At 40.1% G+C, this 21,023-nt stretch overlaps 1 protein-coding gene across 5 annotated transcripts in view; it reads right to left on the bottom strand.

Moving 5' to 3' along the window:
- LOC109634879 (phospholipid-transporting ATPase ABCA1) overlaps positions 1-21,023 on the bottom strand; it is a 162,965-nt gene that overhangs the window by 44,640 nt on the left and 97,302 nt on the right. For all 5 annotated transcript variants that reach the window (XM_020095670.2, XM_020095672.2, XM_020095668.2 and 2 more), the window contains 7 exons: positions 20,544-20,642; positions 19,066-19,255; positions 11,421-11,515; positions 10,950-11,055; positions 7,247-7,321; positions 4,642-4,811; positions 373-550 (listed from right to left, as the gene is read on the bottom strand). In XM_020095670.2, coding sequence (XP_019951229.2) covers positions 373-550; positions 4,642-4,811; positions 7,247-7,321; positions 10,950-11,055; positions 11,421-11,515; positions 19,066-19,255; positions 20,544-20,642 — 913 coding nt within the window. The remainder of the gene's footprint in view (positions 1-372; positions 551-4,641; positions 4,812-7,246; positions 7,322-10,949; positions 11,056-11,420; positions 11,516-19,065; positions 19,256-20,543; positions 20,643-21,023) is intronic.

Genomic DNA, 21,023 nt, shown 5'->3' with positions numbered 1-21,023 from the left:
AATGATGAGCGCCCTGACACCACTTCTTTACCAAAGGCACCTGGTAAAATGTTTACTTCTATTGTGCCTCGGGGAAACTGCCGGTGAAGCCTGTTGAGCGAAACCAGCAGGAGTAGCCGCTGTCGATAATTACGCCTCAGCCAATGACTGTTGCTCAGGTGAAGCTTATTTCCCCAGAAGCAAGTGGTGTCAAAGCTACATCATCAATTACAGCGGATGGAGCTTGTTTTTAAAACATAGACAGGAGGGGAAATATCAGTTTGGACCCTATTGTAGCATGTTTTAAAACTTCCTTGATTTATTTTACCAGCGGAAATATTAATTTGCACCTCAACAAGCAGTGATGCATCAGTCTGAAAAACAGGTACCCACCATGTCCCAGGCAAAATTGGCCAACCAGTACACAGCCGGGTTCACTCCGCTGACAAATTGCAGATGCTTGGCTTTGTTCACCCGCTCTTGGATGAGGAAGAGGACAAAGCTGGCAGGGATGAAGGACATGGCGAAGATAACGCAGATGGACACCACCACGTCGGTGGAGGTTGTGGCCCTGTGATTGAATAAAGCAAAGCAAACAGGAAGTTGACCGCAGAGCTATTAGCGTGCACAGGGCCACGGATGAAAGAAACATGAAAGTGGGAGCAGAGATTAAAATTTATTCAGGATTTTGTCTTTTTGAAATATATTTGTGTTTATTCCTACAGTTACCACTGGGCTTTCACATGCTATTATGAAAGAAACATGAATAAAAAAACAACTTTGTTTTTATGAAATAACTGACTATTTCTGAATTGAAATTAAATGTTGTAAAGGTTCCAAAATATTTCAATAAACTTCATTTTGTTACTGGACATCTAAAAAAATTAATTACTTACTTGTTGACTCACCAAAAATATTAAAAACAATGAAGAGAACAACAGAAAAGTTTCATGATTTAACACAGGACGTGTGTGATAAAGATTTCAAAATAGCAAAAAAAACAATTTGAGTGAATAAAAGTGGAAATGGGAAATGAGCCAGACGACACAGAGCTGAAACAGCATTCGGGTAATTTCCTAATAAACACATTCGATTTATTACTTTGCGATGTTAGGATCCATTTAAACCACTTTTGTCGCACCTGCAGGAATAATCCATACGCCTAATTTTGTTAATATTGATGATTTAATTAGACAAGCATTACATACGTTAATGGAAAGCTCTGCCAATGCCGTTTGTACATAATAAAAAAGCTTTTAAAGATTACGATAGGCCACTTCCTATAAAGCCAACAGAGGAGCACAGTTAAAAATGTTGACCACACTTATAACAGTCTCCTTCAGTCATGTTAAGAGCAAATTACACCTTTCTCCTGATGCTGACCTTCATCTCACTGCTGCTCGTCTTCATTTATGTCATCCACCTTTTTGAAAATGTCCTTCTTCGTGCCTGCACAATTAGCATTGGATGAAACTGTGGTGTATTATTTTAACCCCCACCGTCATCGTCACCCTCGCCCCTCGATAATCTCTCATATGACTTCCCACTGTGGAATTAGCATATTAAATAAGTTACACTACATGGCTGCATTCATCATCGCCAACCAGACACAATTAGAGCACATAAATATTAAATAATTTACCTCGGTGGGTGCCAACCCACATTTCAACAGGTTTTTCGAGGGGCAGTGAGCTCTGGTTGAGTTGGGAGATAATGTACTGTAGGGGACAGAGATGTGGATGATCTAAGCGTGAATGAAGCATGCTAATTGCTATGAAGACGAGGACAAGCAATCTGCTAATTAACTAATAATGGAAGAGCAGGAAAGATGAGCTGTGGGAGTATAGCTTCACAGTATGGATTGCTTTCCCTCAGTGCACAGTCTTAGATGTTAGAGTGCAGTGTGGCTGAAAGCAGGAGATAATTATCAAATCTGAGGCTCAGGGCAAAACATCCAGTTCATCATTTGTTTTATGCAGCTTTATCTAGATAATGTGGAGAAGCATTTTAAGCTTGATAGAAGTAAATCACAATTACTTTGTCACCTCAACCATATGTGATTTTTAAATGGGATATTTCTGCAGGTGTCAAATCACATGATAGCCACTAAATTACACCTCAAATTCGACTGGATGGTAAAAAAAAGTATTTGTTGCATTAATATTCCCAAAGCAATTAAGATTCAGTAAATTTCTGAAGATGGTGGTGGAAATCGGAATGACCTATTTTCATGCCATTTGAGAAGCAGCGCACAGAGGGGACTGGTAATTTTTGATGGATGTAAAACATCGACTTTCTTTCCACCTGCACACTTCCACAGTTTTGTGGCTCATGACATCACTTGCATTGAAATTGCTTGTGAAGCACAGCGGAGGAGAGCATCACTCTAAATGAGATAATTCTGCTGCCCAAAACCCGGTGAGAGAACAGGTCATTAGTGATGAATGATTATAGATATAACAGCTCTGGCAATTGTCTCTCTGTGACATTAATGTGGCGTCAATGAGAAATATAAATTCATTTTTAAGTCAGAGGTTCCCCTGCAAATTTAAGTATTTTGTACAGGACAGGCTTTTGGTGGCTCTTCTTATTCAACCAGACAAGGAGGTGCTGACATAGAAAAAAGAAATAAATGAGGTAATTACTCCTTAAATAACCTTTTACATGGGGTGCACTAGAGCTGAAACAATAACTCCATTAAGTTGCTTGACTTGGATAACTTGAGCTTTTCAGAAAAAAACGAACAGATGGCACTCAGATAGAACCGTGCTTAGTTCCCAATTTAACAAATAAAAATGTTAATCTTCAAAAACAGGAGAGCAGTTATAAGTTGAAGTTTTGTTTTTCTCTTTTGTAAATTTACTATTGTCAATTGTCTGCCAATCACTCAATTGATCAATGAAATAGTTCATACAATACTCAATAGCTGCAGCTCAGTGAAAAATTTAACGAGAGGAAAGCAGGAAAAGTAAAGATGTTATTAATATTGTCCACTATGGTTTACTTTCATTTAAGATGTCCCAATAAACCATGATAGTGAACCAGCAAGCACAATAACATGAACCTGCAAGTTTTGCACTTATATGCAATACAACAATAAGTGACTGGCTTTTCCATTTAATGTGTAAATGTCTAAAACTCCATTCATCAACAGTTACTAATGTTTTTTTTTGCAGCTCAGAGAACTTGGGTTTTCAAAAATCTAATGTTTGCAATGCTCACTACACATTGCTCTTCACAAAATAGTATTTCAGCTCACATGGGGGCTGCAGATCAATCTAAAATCTAGGTTGTTAAGCAAAATAAAATAATCAAAAAAAAGGTGCGAAAACTCTGCAGGAGACGAATGTTGTTGTTTGAGGCATCGTTCATATAAAAAGCATCAATAAGAGGAGGCTAAAGCTACCTAGCTCCATTGTGCTTCGTCATCTGCTCAAGTGGCCTTTTTCCCCATTGCTGTTTCAGATCTGTGCACTTCTTCCACAATGAAGGGGTGTTCAAGTTAATCTTGGAAATCATAGTTCATAAATTCTAGTCATCACACGCTGCACAGACTAGAGAGGGGAAAGATCCTGAATCTACGGCAGGCAGGAAGTCAGACCATCGTAATTATCTCTGTCGCAGTCTTCCTCTCTAACTCAGGCCTGTCGTCAGCCCCTGATCACTACATAAATACCTGACTGAGGAGCGGGCTGGAGCAGCAGCGGAGTGTCGAATAAAACTGCTACTGTGTGGTGATTGGTAGCAGCCATTGAAATGCCTGTATAATGTCAGGCCTTGTAGCTATGGCGGTGGAAGGTAATTTGCTGCAGTGGGATGTTTTCCAAGGGCTTTCCATCAAAAGCGTGGATTGAATTAACGTCGCTTAACGGCTAAAATGCTAAATATCGACACCAGATAACGTCGGAGATTGCGCAGTAAAATCAGTCGAAGAAGTACATGACAACACGCGGAGCTGCCAGAATCGTATGGTACGAGCTGGTATGTTGTGATTTAGCATGTCATTAATCTCTGATTCTCATGGGGAGCTGCTCCCTTGCCAGCCCTGGGATGAGGAATGAGGAAAAATAAGGAACATCCTCTTAAGGAGCTCCCCTGAGTCTTAAAATCTGTGCTTATGCTCAAACAAATCCCTCATCTATCCGTCTTGCACTTTTCTATTGTATCGTCTGTTACTCGTCTGTTCCCACTTTGGCTGTCTTCACTTTTCACTTTCTCCCAATCCACTGCTCTGTCCCTCTCACTCACCAGCACTCTCTCCCTCCTGCGTCCCCTGGTGCATTCTCAGAAAATCCAAATAGTATCTCTCAATAAGAGAAAAATGCATCATAGCAGCAGTGCATGTTGAAATGATATGAATGAAACTACAGGAAGGGTTTGCAGAATTATTTGTTCTGCAGTTATTACAGAATTCACCATAAACACTCCATGATTTTCCTCCAACAATATGATACAGCATCCTGTCAGCATTTTGCACTAAAAAGCTTGGTTATATAGCTAACTGATGCCATTTTTAAATTTTCAAGGCCATGTTTCCCACAAGATACAGAAATATAACAATGACGACCAGTAAAGAAAACATTTCATTCCGCGCTCACTTCCTCCATGCTGTCTAAACCAGATCCCCCCCTCTAACCCTTGTTTTTGGTCTGATGAACTCACAAGGCCACAAAGGAGAGCTGCTCCTTGGTGAGGTTGAGGGGGTGATTGGACACAGAGATGCCGTACTGGTGGGGATCCTCTCCCGCTGGCAGATTTCCCCTCAGGATAGCATTGTTGGCCACACCGAGGAAAGACACCATGCCGTGCCATGCCTGGTTGTAGAACCACACCTGCCGAGGTAGAGACAAGCATTAGCGCTGAGAACAGCGTGCGGAGGGTTTGCGGTTGCTTCAGATGTCTCCTGGCAACCACATCTGGCAACCGCCATGGAAGATTGGTTTGGAAAAAGATTCAACAGGAAAGTAAAGAAAAGACAGAGAATTGTAAAAGATGCAAGGCACGAAAATGGACCAGTGACGGATGAAACATCTTATGATTACTTTATTTTCAAAATGGTGACAAAGGCATTTCTCCAGTTTATTTCCTGAGATGTATTTGTTTTAAATTCCTCCCATAACTTAATGTACACAGTTAACAGTAGTTTCAACTTAAAAAAATATATTATTTTACATAATTTATTTTCTTATTCTGATTTGTTTGCTTGATGGGGTCATGTCTGGATGTCCACTGAATAAATATCAAAACACAATACTTGGTTTTATCTATTTGGAGGACGGGAGGGACCTGGAAGTGACATTAATCTTGAATTATAACGACTTTGCCTGGAAATATTTGGAACGTAATCCTTTGCATGAACTTAATTGCTGATTAAATATGGATCCTCCGGACAATTCTAACATGACTGACGCAAAACCCAATTGTGCAGACATTCTCCAGAGTTCATGTCTGAAAACAGATTGTGTTGTTGCACGTTGTGATTCATATATTCTATTCAGAATTTCTCTTTCTTTGTCTCGCTTGATGGCTAAAATACAGCAAGAGATAAAATTGATTTTGTCCACTCTGAGGAGATGGGTTTTATATCGTCTCAAACATTTTTTTGCTGGCAACATCCCGTTCTATCAGAATAAGCAAAAGGGATGACAAAATATTTCAGTTTAATAGAAGTTAAAAGCCTGTGATGACTGCCAAATCCCAATATGGCGTGGCATGCTAGCTGCTGTGGAGACAGTATAAAAACACTTTTGCACAATTTCTCTTTAATGTAAGTGATTCTCTGAGTCTGTGGCTGCTGGGGTGTGGAAAATAGAAAGAATGGATGAAAGAGAGCGGGAGAGAGAGAGCGGACTCCCCGCTGATAGTGCAGCGTTAATTAAGAGCGGATGGTGTTTGAGTGTCAGTCTAACATAACACTGCATCACAGAGGAGGATATGAAGAAACTTGAGGAGACACAGATGTGCACGCCTGTTTGCAGCTCTCTCTTGCTCTCTTGCACACAGATTGACATCAGTTGAACTTCACTTTATTATAGTTTCTTTATTCTCTAATTTCTGCAACGCCTGAAGCTAAAATATCATTTGATGTGTTTGAGATAAGAGCAAAGAGCACAAACACGTCTGCGAAATACAAGAAGGTGCGATAGTGGGAGTGAAAACTATGTGAGAAAATATGATTGTGAGCCACTTTAATATTTCTGATTCTGAAAAGACCAAAAACCTCAACTTTTTTCAACAAGAGGAATAACTGATGAGATATTATCCTCAACTATACAACTATATGCACATGTAGTCAAGTGTTTTATTCATTTCGCAATTAAATATGTGACAGCAGATTGCTTGCACTTAATACATTTATTATAAAAATACATTTTAATCATTGAGTTACCCACCATTTGGTAACCAGAGATTATCTGTTACCTGTACCTCAGGCGTACAAACTCTCTATCTTCATTTATATATATATTCTTAAGTATATCATAGAACTATTTATTGTATTCTATCTTCTTGGATTTACCTTATTACTTGTAACATCGGTTTTATTGTAAACACAATTTGTAGCAAACATAAATAAAGCTATCATTTTTATTATTGGGAACATTGTCTCTGCATTAACAGACTGAACCATGATCTGGAGCCCAACCGACTTATTAGCTTGCAGATAAAAAATATCGGCTGATGTGAGTCCGTCACAAATTGGTGTCAACGTTTGCTTATAATGAAAACTTTTATTTTACACGATAAATAAATCAGAAAATAGTTGCATTTATTTTTATATTTCATGAATTCATAATAAATTAAGCGGTTAAATGTTATCAAACCGCTATTTCATTAATGTGGCATAAAAGTTTGATAACAGCTTCTGAATCATTACCAATTTTATATATTTTATATACAAAATCCTATCTCCCTGTGTATCAGAAATGTTTTACTCCTGATATCGGTATCAGCATGAGTTGAGCTCTACCATCATTGTTTAATCTTATTCTTCATTATGGCCACATCTCCTCCAGAATTTTGATGGTAGGAATTGCTTATTAGCATTTATGCCACATAATCTGTAATTACTTTAACAATGCAGAGTATATGAGAAATAGATGGAGACAGTGGAGGTGTGCTCCTTCACCCGTTTCCCGTTTCTCCATGTCATCACCATTGCTTTCTAAAAAAAAATCTCAACCCCACCAGCATGATTTCAACGCAGTCAATTTTCATTGGCTCTAATCTTACAGGAGAGCAAAGGGGCATCCGCCAATTAATATGATACCTTAACGTTGTCCTTGGTTCCCAGCTTCTTCAGCAGCATCTCAGACTTCTGTAAGAGCTCATCAGTGACGTTATCCTAAAGAAGATGAGGAAAACAAGAAAAAAATAGAGTTGGAGACTTAATTGGATACACTTGGAAAACCACTAGTGCTCTTTGAAATGCAAAACATGAGGCAGAGGGAGACGAGAATTAAAACTTCCGGACAGCGTTTGGAAGTTCTGAGCCACTTATTTCCCCCAGACGAGGGGCAGAAATGTGTTCCCTGTTATTTCGGCTACTTTTTCCCCCTTCTGTGTTTTATTAAATTGTGTGAAATAATTAGAAGGAAGAGAATACGAAACAAAAAAAACAACAAATGACCTACTGAACCAATTAGTAAAATCTCCCAGTGTTCATATACAGATATAAAAGGAAAATAACAGTAAAAAAGTGTGTGGATGGTTGAACTGGACAGGTTGCATTAAAAAAAAAAAACCTTCTCTCTTCCACTCGTGTTTCATGTGAAATGAGCCCAGGGACGAGGGCCTGAGATGACAGGTGTTCGATTTCCAAAGTATCATGTTGATACCGTGCTGCTCAGACCTCAGCCATAACAGCAATCGGCACATTACACGTGTGATATAAATGCAAATGGACCTCCTGCTGGACCCGGCCGTCATCGGGCCGCAGGGAGGAAACGAGTGTGGGGGAGGGGATGTGGCGTGGTGGGGGTGAGGAGAGAGGAACAAATAAGTAGAGAAAAATCAAGAAAGATATCCGGAGAATGTAAGAGAATGCTCCGATGTTTGGGCTGATGGAGTATATAGAGAGAAAAGTCACCTCAGGACAAAGGACTGAGATAATAATGTCTCATCTTTCTTTTTCTATTCCTCAGTCCTTCACTCACACCACGCTGTGACTGCCTCAGAAATGTATGATAAATTCTATTAATGTATTCAGAGCTTTTTTTTTTTTCTTCCAACCCGGCCATAGATCCAGTATTCTTTGTTTGGCATGACAAATGTTTACACATCATTTCAGGAACCCAGCGTGACTGCTCCTTCTCTTTCCATATCAGTGTGAAAAAAATAAAAATTCCCCTATCTACGCTGACAGGAGTATTTGTGCTAAATAAAATACCTTCTGTTCCAAGTCATTACCTATTCATACACCAGGCAGAGAACAAGACTCCGACTCTTGTCGGTAATGCCTCCTCCAGCAAAAGCGAGGGAATCTTAACCCTGTTTCATGTTTTTTTTTGTTTTTTTTACTTCACTCTGGTTTGCTTTTGTTCCAAGCAGCAACAGGCGGTGCCAAAAGGCGACCTTCCCGAGGATTAGCGGCGACTGAAACGAGATGAGGAGTGGGCCAGCAGCTGCCTGGGTCTAATCCTCCGCAAACTCCTCCCCGCTCAAGGACAATGACAAGGCTGGTTTGGCCGGTGGACCTGCCGGTGCCAAGGCCAACATCACAGCAATAAAGCCACTCGAGTGTGTGGTGACATTTTTTGGTATCTATTCCAAAGTGGCCTGCACAGTTCAGTGGGCGTACAGTCTTGTGTGATGTTGGGTTCATATGTGACTGCCTGCAGTGTAAGAAGTTTGCAATTAGGAGTTTGTGTCTAGTTAAAATAGGAGCTTATTTCCCTCAATTATTTTGGTAATAATACAAAAAACGTGCTGCTTGAGAGGGTTAGAGAAACATTTCAGGGAACAGTTGTGGCATTTACACCATCCACATAACACACAGGTATATTTTTTGGCTTCTTTTTAAAATGTCCAGCTCATATATGCTTTCTGGTTCTCATCGCCACCTCTTGCAACACAGAACCTTGTTTCTACCTGCCAGACAGAGGAAATGCAATTACACAGAGATTTCAAAGCCCACATCCCCGTCTGCGCCGGTGTCTCACATCACAACGCTCTGTCCCGTTAGTCTCTCACATCACAGTTCCTGCAGAGCAGCAGCGGAGAGAGTCAGACATTTCCCAAGGACAGTGCAGCACTTTAATCTGAAGGAATAGAGCTCTGCGAGAGCTAATGCCCGACCATTAGAGTTACATCATCGCTGCCGCACGAATTAAAGTCACATTAGCGTCAAGATCCAGGAGACAGACAAGGGAGCCAGGTTAGGGATGAGACCGGAGATGCCGGAGGGCAAAGAGACGTGCTGATCTCAAAAGTAGTTTGAACGTCCAAATTTTTTAAATGTTAATGAGAGAGCGGGTGTATTCAAGAGAGAGGTGGAGAGAGCGGGACAAGTAAGTTGGTTCAAGATGTGGGGAGCAGTGAAGTACAAATACAGTGTTATTGTACTTAAGTAGATGACTTAAATAATTTTTACTTTTACATTTTAACACAACTATTTTCTACTCTTTACATTTGATGAAATTGTTTTAGATTTTTGGAAATATTGCATCATCTAGTGCCACCCTCCAAACATGAAGGGTGTCAATTGGACAAATACTCCATTCAATACATTTCAACCTGTACAATTTTTCTCATAATCCTTATCTTGCTTTAAATCCTTTTTTAGTGTATTGTTTTTTCCTGTTTATTTGAAGAGTGGTTTACGTTGAATAGTCTTTAAAGAATATGCATTTGAGGCTACTTTTATACTTTGAGTACATTTCAGAGCCTATACTTTTATTTGAGTAGTACTTTTACTTGAAGAGTTGAAATAAAAGTAAAAGAAGTTCTGTGACTGTGTTCCATTGCAGTAAAGACCCCTGGACAATCAGCCTGTTGCCATAGTCCCTCGACAAAATGGATTTGAAGAATCTGAACCTCCTTTCTCCTTCGCTTTTATTCCCATTTCCCAATTTTTCAAGTCTTCAGCGGGGTCCAAAAGTCCACTTCAAACATCACCACCTGTATCCAGGATACAAAGCTAACAGCACAAAGAACGCTGCGCTCCAATTAGCAGCAGCACACTCAAAAGGCGCCTGGAACACTGCAGCCTTGACAGGAAGAAAGCGTTTCTATAATAACCTCCCTCTGTCACAAACATCGTCTCAAGATTTGATGTTGGACCCACAGTTACAACAGAGGAGTCACAAAACTGATGACGACTCCCAAGTTTGATTTTTATGATATCTGTAGGTGAACACGCGTTCAAGTATCAACACTCCTGTTTGAATGATCAACTAGTGATGAAACATATTCATTTCCTTTCACTATACCTTATCAAAATGGCTCAGATATAAAAATAAAAGCGATATAAAGATAATGATGCTTAAACAAACATACTGTAACATCCCAAAACAATGTGAAACCAAATAAATCATAATTTATCATGCTACCATTAGTTTAGTGGTTGGAAACAAACCACTAAGAGAGGACTCAATTTCATTTAATTCGTAAAGCGTCAAATCATAGATTATCTCAAGGAACTTTACATAAGAAGGCCAAAGTATAACTATGGAGGATACTGTGGATATTTTGGCCATCAACACATTTTAATTCTGACGTCAAGATTGTATTTGATGAATAAAAAAACTATGAGTGGATTCTGACAATAGGTGAAACTTTGTCTGTGACAAATGGATCAGAAAACAGGTGTTCTGTCCTTTTTCTGTCCAGAAAAACAAATACTGAGACTTCTGGCATCCTTCTATATCCCTCTGAGCTGTTTCCCAACTGTATATATTGACCTTGCACTAGGATATACTGCATTATACAACTTTTCTACTTGTGAAATATATTCAGAAATATTTTTGATGTACCTGAAATGAACTGAAAAGGTCTCTTAGATCCCTGAATGCAACCTCGATAGCGTCCTCAGTCAGACGGACTTGTGAGTTGACTCCTCCAACAGATACACCCCCGTACCTGAAGTGGCAGAAAGGAGAAAATAAGAGCACACAAAGAACACGATGACAGTTTCCTCAAAATGTCTTCATGTAGCAAAATAACACATAAGGGGAAGCATATCAAAGAGTGGCCCAGTCGTATTTGTCAAAGGGATGTAGAGATGGAAATGGCAGCACAGTGCAAAAGACTTCCGCCTTTTATTCATGTGACTCTCGCTGACCTTCTCAAAGTGCTCCCTCCAACACCACAACAGCAGCGCAGGTAGTAATTTGGAAGTGGCATAGTCTCGTAAGTGCTGTCAGACATCTGAGTGAACCGCGATAACCTCATGCAAAAACCTTGCTGGACAACATTCACAAACACAGACGACTGATATTTATTACCTCGTTTTACCCGAGTGTTCAAAAGTCTTGACTAAGAAGTCTGTCATGTTGCGTCCAGTTAAATCCTCCAATGTGTCGGTCGTGTTCTGGATCCTCTGGTTTGAGAAAAGAGAAAACACAAAATATATAATAAATTAGTTTGCCCCGGTCTGTTTGTTTGTTCGTGAGCAAGACTACGCAACAGCTATGAAGGATATTACTCTCGACCTTGGTGGAATGATGTGGGTTCAGGGAAGAAGTCATTATCTGTCTTCAAACATTTCACTTGATTTCTCAGAATAATTCATGGCTCTTGACTGAAAAAAGCCTGGCACATTTAGGATTTATTTGTTTCACAGTCACATTTTGGTGAATCCAAGTAATAGATCGAGTGAATTTAAATGTGACTGTTAAGGTTTTAAGGCAACTTGTGGTAGAAAAGGATATAAATACTGATCTGATGAAGTTATATGGTTTAATGTGTTAGATTATTGCACATCCCGCAGGTTTTGCAACATTATCATTTCTTCTGAGAAATTTCTGGCCACTCGATCAATGCTTACTCAAATACTCACTCTCCTTTTAGCTGTGTTTTTGTTTCTACCAACTCCTGTTGGTGTCGGATGGGTACCACAAAGAGGGTTTATCATTAAAGAGGTGTTAATTGGGAAACAGCTTCATGACAAATAAGTCGATTAGAGCAGTGAGAGGAATCCAAACTGCCAGGTTGTGGCTCATGACAAGAAAACAATGAGGTGAAAGAAACTAAAATGCTCCAGAGAGCTGAAGGAAGTGATGGTTCAGAACAGTATCAGAATATGATTCATTGGCCAAGCATGTCTGTGCATTCAAATGGCTCTAAATGTTCTTAATAACCTATAAACCATTAACAGTGTCAGTGTGAACGATACACAAGGACATATAAAAACACTGAGCTAAGATAAATAAGATACACATGAGTTATTATGAGTTGTTACATGATTAATATGAAGAGGCTAGTCTGTAAAAATAACAAAAACACATTTATCTTTAGTTCAGTAAAAGATAAGAAATATAAACATGACGTGGTGGTCATGAAACACAATATGATCAGACAAGACCTTCAGCTTCTGAATTTATCTATAAATTCATCACTATGAGAAAAGTAAAAAATTGACCTGTTTCAAAACCTAATGTAAAAAATAAAAGATTGATACATCTGAAGATAAAACTACAGCACGTCTTTTATGCAAAACGAGAGCAGCACCTTATATTTAACTTGCATATAGAGATTAACAGGGTGTGTGTGTGTGTGTGTGTGTGTGTGTGTGTGTGTGTGTGTGTGTGTGTGTGCGCAGCATCGAGTTCAGAGGGGTTGACCACAGACCGACCTCAGCAGGCGCACGTTGCTCATTCGTCCATGAAAACAAAACAAAAAATACAAAATCAACAAAACTTAAAGTGGGAACATTTTGCAGGTGAGATCTGCTCACAGCACCAAGCAACTATTCTCCAGACCAGTATCATAATAGTCAATTAAGCTCGGATGAAAACTAGACCCGAGCCAAAGCTGCAAGAGCTGCGTCTGATGTCAAAGGACCTAATTAGATGCCCCTCTGTGGATAAATGGGTACATTCAAACATCCAATTAAGAGAGGGTGCGACACACTGCAATGAATACGCTCCGCAATGTGTAGACTGATACTTCCCAGTACACACACTCATGCTGCTTCATCCCTGCTTATTTAGAGAGGTAACACTATGCTAATTAGCAGAGTGATCCTTGATAAAGTGCAACTGAGACCCCCCGACTGCAGTGCAATTTACTAATTTACCCCCAAGTTACAATGGTTATCTCCTCGTGTGTACAAACAGATTGACGTGAAAGCTTAGGGTACACAGGGTGTGTGGATTAATCTTTGACAAAACTTCCTTGAGGGACGCATTTGGATTCTATTTGGATTCTAGTGTAGATGACAGTGCTGGTCCATAGGGTGTGGATGTATAGTGAAGAGGAGATGGATATACTGTGAGTAAAAAGAAGAATGAGCAAAGGTTTAAAAAAAAAAAGAAAAAAAAAAGAATGATAACGGAGCAGGAAGACTGAAAAATGACTGAATATAGCCGAGGAGGAGAAGTGGAGTCACAAGGCAAAGAACAAACAGAAGGGGAAAGCAGAGGAAGAGTAGGACCCATCTGGTTTATGAATCAGAGATAAGGAGGACGAGCGCCACTGCAACCTTCGCTTATCTCTGAACAAACATGCTTCCTTTTCGAAAAGCCACAGGAACTTGGAAACAAACAAAACCTCCCAAAAATAAGAGCGTTTACACTCCGCTGTGCGTACAATGAGTTTATACCCAAGCATACAGTCAGTGTGGGTCTAATTGTTTTGGCCTGGGTTCATATCCCCCATCAAAAGGCTGAAATGGGAACATTACGTGATTGTGCGATACCTGCGCCTGCATCGCTTGTTCATTACCTGGGAACAGCTTCAGTGTGCTCGACAGTCTGTGTGACATCAGTTCTCCACCACGCAGCGGCAGATTGATAGATGAGGAAGCAAACAGGGGTGAGTGAAATGTAAATGAAGGAGCAACCAAATCTGTTGAATGAGCTGCCGTACTCCAGCGGTGGAAAGATAAGAGGCTGTGCCGTGTTTGTATCGTCGCTGTACCTCTGAGCGAGAATGCAAATTGTGTTTAGAGTGCACCGAGAAAAGCTATTTTTTTGGAAAGCTTCTGTAATTAAACATATTGTGTTAAGGTGTATGGGTTTTTTTTAAAGTCATGATCAGGTTAATTTTATTTTCGTGCATAATAATTTTTCTGCACATGTCAAGTCGTTTTTAAATTCTGCAACTCAACTGTATTGTGATGTGTTGGTTGTGGGAGTATTGCGTGAGTGTGTATCTTTGAGTGCTTCAGGTGCAGCAAACTCCATTTTGTTAATTGATAGGGATCTCTATAAACAAAATATTATTAGGAACATTGTTTTTGCATTAACAGACTTAACCATGTAGAGCCCAACCAAATTATCAATTTGCCATATGAGTCTTTCACAGACATTATGGTATAAAAAAAATTAAAATCAAATAAAAAACATCTGTATCAAAAACAGGACAAAGTATTGAAACCGTGAGACTCCACAGCGAGTAGAGCTTCCACTGCATCTCAGGCTCAACCTAACATAAAGTCAGATGAAATTGAAAATACACTTATCTATTATATTTAGTCGACTAAAAATACTCCACATATCCAAAAACTACTGCAACTTAAAGTGCACATCTTCTCAGAACAATATAAGAACAACTGAAATATATGACAAGCTTTTTCTTCTACACACCAAACTCCACATACACACCTAAATATGGCCGATTTTTTTCCATCAAGATCCATGAATTATTGTATTGGAAATCTGTCAAAACGAAGTCTGTGTATCCAGGACAATATTTAAACGATTCTTCCTTGGTCCATGTCTTATCATTCCAACACGTTTTATGGAAATCAATGCAGCAGTTTTTGCGTAATCCTGCTGATAAACAAACAAACCAAAAGGACAAAAACCTTCTCTGTGTAGACTATAACTGGACTTGTGAGTAAAGCACTTGCCGCTGTGGCTCTTCTGTCCCAGGTCAGGAGAGAGCGGGTCACTACAGCTCACGTCTGGTGACAGATTTTACTCCTCACCCATTCTGCTGTGTTGTTTAACCACAACAAAGAGACACTGCTGCCTCATCCAGCATTTGCCTCCTCTCACAATCCAATGACCTCTGTGCTTCTGTCTCTGAGCACCTCTCGCCCTCTGCTGAGAGGGCGGCTCTGGACAGGTCGTTTTTACACTAAAATGGATCTGCGGGTCTTCGGAGTCAGAGTAACAAATCAACAGGGCCCAGCAGAGAGAGGGATGTGTCACACTGTTAACAGGTTGAGTTTGGACTGGTCTAGAGCTGATCTGTGGTCAGCCGGGCTTGTTCATTGCCGGCAGCTGTTGTCCTAGAGACAGCCTCACACTCGAGGTTTACAGATTTGTTATGGTTTCACTGAGTTGCATGAATAAGTCATTGCATTAGTTTGCCAATAATATCCAGATTTTCTGTTCTGAATCTAAACAAAAAGGCCACACACGATAAATAAAACAGCATCGGGATTATTCTGCATTATAAATGCATCACTTTCTTTCCAAAAAGCACAACAAAGACACATTTTCTTCTCAAAACACCAAGTAGAGAGTGCTCGTCACACACCCGGATTCCGAACTGTCTTTTTTCCACACAAATGGTAAAGCCGATGCCCAATTTCAATACTCTGATAGATGAGGCCAAGGAGAGTAATTTACAAGGGAGCTGCAGTTAGGCCAGTCTCCAAATGATAAAGACATCAATCGTAATGCGATGAACGTGGCGGCTTTATCAATTCCTCCGCACGCATGACGGCCTATTCATCTATGAAGGTTAAATATCACCAGTGAACAAGAGTCAATACCAGAGAATTGATAATGGGCTCACTGTTGCCTGCCATTTCCATGGAAACAATGATTTCACACTACCTCCTGTTGTGCTGTGTCCATGTTCTTTTCTTTCTCGTCTTTTTCTCTGTATTTTCTCAAGGGCATATTCGGAGGATGGGCGAAATAAAAGACAAAAAATAAAAGAGGGCTTGAGTGGAGTGGTACAATTTGTCATGATTTATTCAACAGGGGAGGCTCTCAGGTCAAAGGGAATACATCCTCAAAATGTGCTCGGTGTCTGTGGGTGGTCTCTGCCTCGGACCTGCATTTATTTATGTACCACCCCCCCCTGCGATTGACCACAGGTGAGCAATGATGACAAATGCATGTTCCCAAGAACATGGACATACATACTGAAGTGCAGATGTTTGTCTTGCAACATGTCACATTCATTTATTCATAAATGTCACTATATTTATTCTCAACACAGGCAACGTTTGATTCTTTCCTCCTCTTCTATCCTGTATATGACATGTTTGCTTTCTATTCATGCACTTATGCTCTGCACTACATTTTAAACTCAAGCTGTGCGTTATGACCCACTGGTGCTTTGCAGTTAACAGCAGGGGGACAGGGGAGGATTATAGCTTACTTTCATTTACTATCACTTATAAGGAGAATATACTACTATGCTGGTGAGAGGCATCTTTTCATTATAAGGACCGTGGTCAACCGCTAAATGTTAATATATAATATAAATTCTACTCTAGCAGTTTCCTAATTTTAAAGTCCCTTTAGCCACAGAGGGAGATGACTGGCAATGATCTTGCTGCATGATAATAACTCAATGTCCTCAGGGTTGTTTAGTCTGTTCAATATCCTTTTACAGGATCTCGATTGGAACAAAATAAGATGTTGTAAAACAGAAAGAGAAATGATGCAAGTGACTGTAACAAGAATGGTCTTTTTTTAAACAAGGCTAAGTGTACTATGAGTACCAGCGCAATATACAAAGACATGATACAGTACGAGTAAAGTAGTAGAGTGGGGGCAATTCATAAAGTGAGAGAAAAAGAGGCGAGAAGTACCTGAAATGATATAAATCGGAGTAGCGCCGTTGTAAATGGAAGCAGAAAAGCTGAATAAAAAAGAAATAACTTAATGGCCTGGGTGAAGATACAGCGATACAAGGAGCTCCTGAACAAATGGGGGACTCCTTGACAGTGCTGTCACCAGCTAGGACCGAATGTCAGGAAAAGGAAAAGGTTACACAAAGGGCACTTCTCCTGTTTGACTGTCTCAACAATCATACTATAATATGATCCCTGGACAGTGGCTCCTTCAAAGTGGCCCTAAATGGCCTTGTCATTGGAAGCGGCACACAGCAAGAATCGCACAGGTTCAATGAGGCATTACAGATCCGCAGAGGGTGTGAAATGGGACATTACAGAGTGTGGGGCTGTATATAGGGGAGGTATAGGGGTCTTGGGAGGAAAATGAAGGAGTGCAGAGGAGCCCAGTAGTTTCAGTCGTGTGTTTTTGGACAGTTTTTTAACGTCAGATGTATTAGCCTGTGCTGGTAAGTTTATCTGTCTTGGAAAATGAAGATTCATGATTAAGATTATAATAATGTTGGCACACGTGCTTGTTTACTCTGTGCAGGATTTACAGTATGTCAGGAGGATATGGGAGTAGTTTTTTTTTTATTACATGTTTTAAAGTACTATCATGTCTTTGCCATCTCACACTTATTATCATGTTTAGTTTTTGTTGGCACCATCTCTGTGAAAGGTGCTATATTCAAATAAACTGACAAACTGTCAGACTGACATACGATTTACTGCCCCATCATTCAGTCTTAGTGAGTTATCGCCTCATTTCTAATTCAAAGTTACTGAATAATTGCAGAAAAACTGTTGATATCAGCGCCATGACCAATACATCTGATGTGTGAACTGTTGCAAACAACAAAAAACTTTGCACGACAAGGTCAGCCTAAATGTTCCCCTGCAGAACTGGAAACAAAGCACAGCATCACAACAGCTGCAGGTCTTGCAAAATAATGCAATACAGATCACTTGCAAAGAAAATGGAAAGTGGGCTAGCTAGATAAATCAATGCTATTTTCCAGCCACATTCCACGTATCACACATCATAATACCTTTGCTGTTAGCCTCCATCCAGCCGGGCTAAACTACCACAAATTCCCAACCATCATCAGACTCCAAGAAGAAGACAATTTTGGTAGATGAAGACAGAACAGGTCAAATACAAATATTTTAAAGTATATACACATGCACAAAGCACAGGTAAAAAGACAAAGCCATTTCTGACAAAATGAAGTTGTCGTGGAGACAGCAATTTCTCCATCTGTTCTTTCTGTCTACAGCTTAAGTTTCTCATCATCATTGGAACGCAGGAGTGCAAACCATTCAGCTTCAAATGAGCAATATGTTCTCTCTGTATCGTGACTCGTTCACTCAGCGGGTGGTGGCTGCCAGGCAGATATGCAGGATCTCTAACCTGCTCATTGAGCCTCATCAGATCAGGCCGAGCAGCATTTGCTCTACCTGCATTTGGGCATGTATATTGTTAGAGTAATGGCCTACAGGGGACTGGTATTGACTTATGCAGGGTGAGACACAGAATCCTCCAAGGACTTGTGACGTGAGCAGAAAAGGTGAGATGCTTTACAAAGTCTTGCTGCTGGAACTACATGTTCTGAAGACACGGTGAAAAAGACACGTGGATACACGGTAACTGGATTTTTAACTGGTCTGGGGAAGAAGCTGAATCACTTGCACAGGACAGTTCTGTGTATTTTCAGTGGAATCAATTTCAGCACTGCTCTCACACATGCATGCGAGTTCACAAAAGGGACGCAGCATAAAAGCCTGATTTACATTTTGCAATGCAACGCAGAATCCTTGTTAGTAAGTACCTTTACATTTTCAAATCAAAATGATGCTGACTGGGACTTTCACACTGGAAGCCAGAAGCTTCCATGATAAGCATTTTTTTTTATTGTACTGTTGTGTCACAGATTTTATTTTTTTACCTTTTGACCATCCCACACTGCAGTTTCTCCCTCTGTGACACGTTTAGAAAGCTTGACAGCGAGGCAGGAGGAGCTCAGGAAGGTTTTCACTGTTTTGCTCAGGGGGACTTAGAGATAAAGCAGCTGATCAAACGTTATATGTGCCGCCAAAAGGCTCCAGCGTCAGTTTCAGAGACTAACCTGAGGTGGAGGCAGCCCTCCTGCTCCAGGGGGACAGTCGGGTAACATGATGGTCCGTTTAGGTGTGCTGCACTGACAGGAAGGGGAGGGGTTAGACATGCTCCAGTTCCCGTTGAGGAAGATGTCGCTGACCGACTGATCTGCGGGTGGCGTGAACCAGTCAGACCCACGAGAGGAACATGGTAACATCCTGCAGAAGAAGAAATGGGTAAACTTTGCAATAATTCATTCCTTCCACCCTCATCATCATCATCATCATCATATTCTCTCTCATCTGAACAGAGATTGTGACTGCAGTGTACCATGCTGTGCTGCTGCTGTGTAGCAAAAAACAACATGTGGTGTAAAACATTAACTGGTTATCATACAGGATTCTACAGAAGCAGCTTCTTATTACCCACTTAGTATAAACTGCAGGTGTCACAAGTGATATATATGTATATATATTTTGTAAAAATATTTGAATAACTGAGGAACGTTGTGATGCACAAGCATCTGTGAATTATGTAGGATGCAAGCTTCTATGCTATTCTTGGATTTAAAAATGATGTTCATTGTTCAACCTACTCTCCTCATAATGATGTGGTGTGTGTTAGTTTGTTCGTCTATTCGTCAGAAACATAACGAACAGCATTTGTACCAAACTTGGTGAAGTGATTGGACGTGGGCTGTGCCAGAGACTTGTGACCCTCATTATCCCAAAGGACACTGAATTGAGCGAGTTTATAAAACATTCACTTACATGCGCATGTTTGCAATGTTTTGTGTGCCTCTGTAAACTCTGTATCATAAATATATAATAATAGTAAGTATATATATTATATTGATAACTGTATTTTTAAATTGTGTTTGACAGAGGAAATATTCTCGCCCCCTCCTTCTGTGTCTAGTTTGGGAACCACTGCATTAAGATAGGTCTGGACCTGATAGGCTGGGCTGGATTTGGACAAACACTTTTGAAATGACATTCGGGCTCTGGACAGGTCAGCCACGATTCTGTCCATGTCTTTAATCTGGGAAATCAAGCAATAACCATGTGTGCCAGGAGCAAGGTAACACAAACTTAGTGCAGCTTATATTAAGATGAGGAACGGCCTTGGACAGAAAAATGCTGTCCTCTAGTGCACATCTAATCAATTTCTCAGGAAATAATGGATGGAACTTGATTTAGGATTGTTTTTCTTAGAAGAGAATTGCACTGAGCACCATTCAAGTTTTTTATTGATTAAATTTGTTTTGGGATTTCAAAATCATTCAGGCTGCTCCCTGCCAATGTTCAGGGTTATTTAGATTTTTAATAACTTGTCCTGTTTCTGCAGCAGACAAAGACACATGCTTAGACTTGCTTGACTCCATGTTTGCATTACAGATGTGCACAGATCTGTGAACACGACAAAGCCACTAAGTTTGAAACTGAATAATTAGGCAGGATTTTATTTGCAGCAAAGTCCTGGTTTCTTGTTAACATCAAAACTTACGGTATCGGGTTTCCATTCATGCAGCGAGTCCCAAATCCAGGGTTGTTAACCAGCGTTTCCACCACCTGAGACACCTCCACATTGTTTGGCCCGTCATTGCTGTATAAATTGGAAATATAATTCATGTTAATACGCATGCAAACATTTGGAAGAATAAATTGTGAAATCCAAACAATGGCAAACGTCTCTTTAATCTGTGAGCATCAGCCGGTTTGTCATGAAGTCAATAAATGAGACCAAACCCTAAATTGGGTCTTATGCTCTGACACAAGCACATAAGTCAAATAAAAATTAATGACTGGGATTGTGGGTCCATTTTGATGGGACCATGGTATTACAAAAAAATAAAGATATGAAGATATGAAGTAACAATACGTCTGGTTTATCAAAAGGATCTTATCTTCAAGGACAGAGGGAATAAGACACCCCCACAACCAGAAGACAACTGGGCTCATTTACACTAGAATTGCCGTCTAGACA

Source organism: Paralichthys olivaceus, chromosome 22, assembly GCF_024713975.1.
Source record: "Paralichthys olivaceus isolate ysfri-2021 chromosome 22, ASM2471397v2, whole genome shotgun sequence".
Lineage (NCBI taxonomy): Eukaryota > Metazoa > Chordata > Actinopteri > Pleuronectiformes > Paralichthyidae > Paralichthys > Paralichthys olivaceus.
Note: the sequence above shows the minus strand (reverse complement) of the source record. Positions and strands in the feature narration are given on the sequence as shown.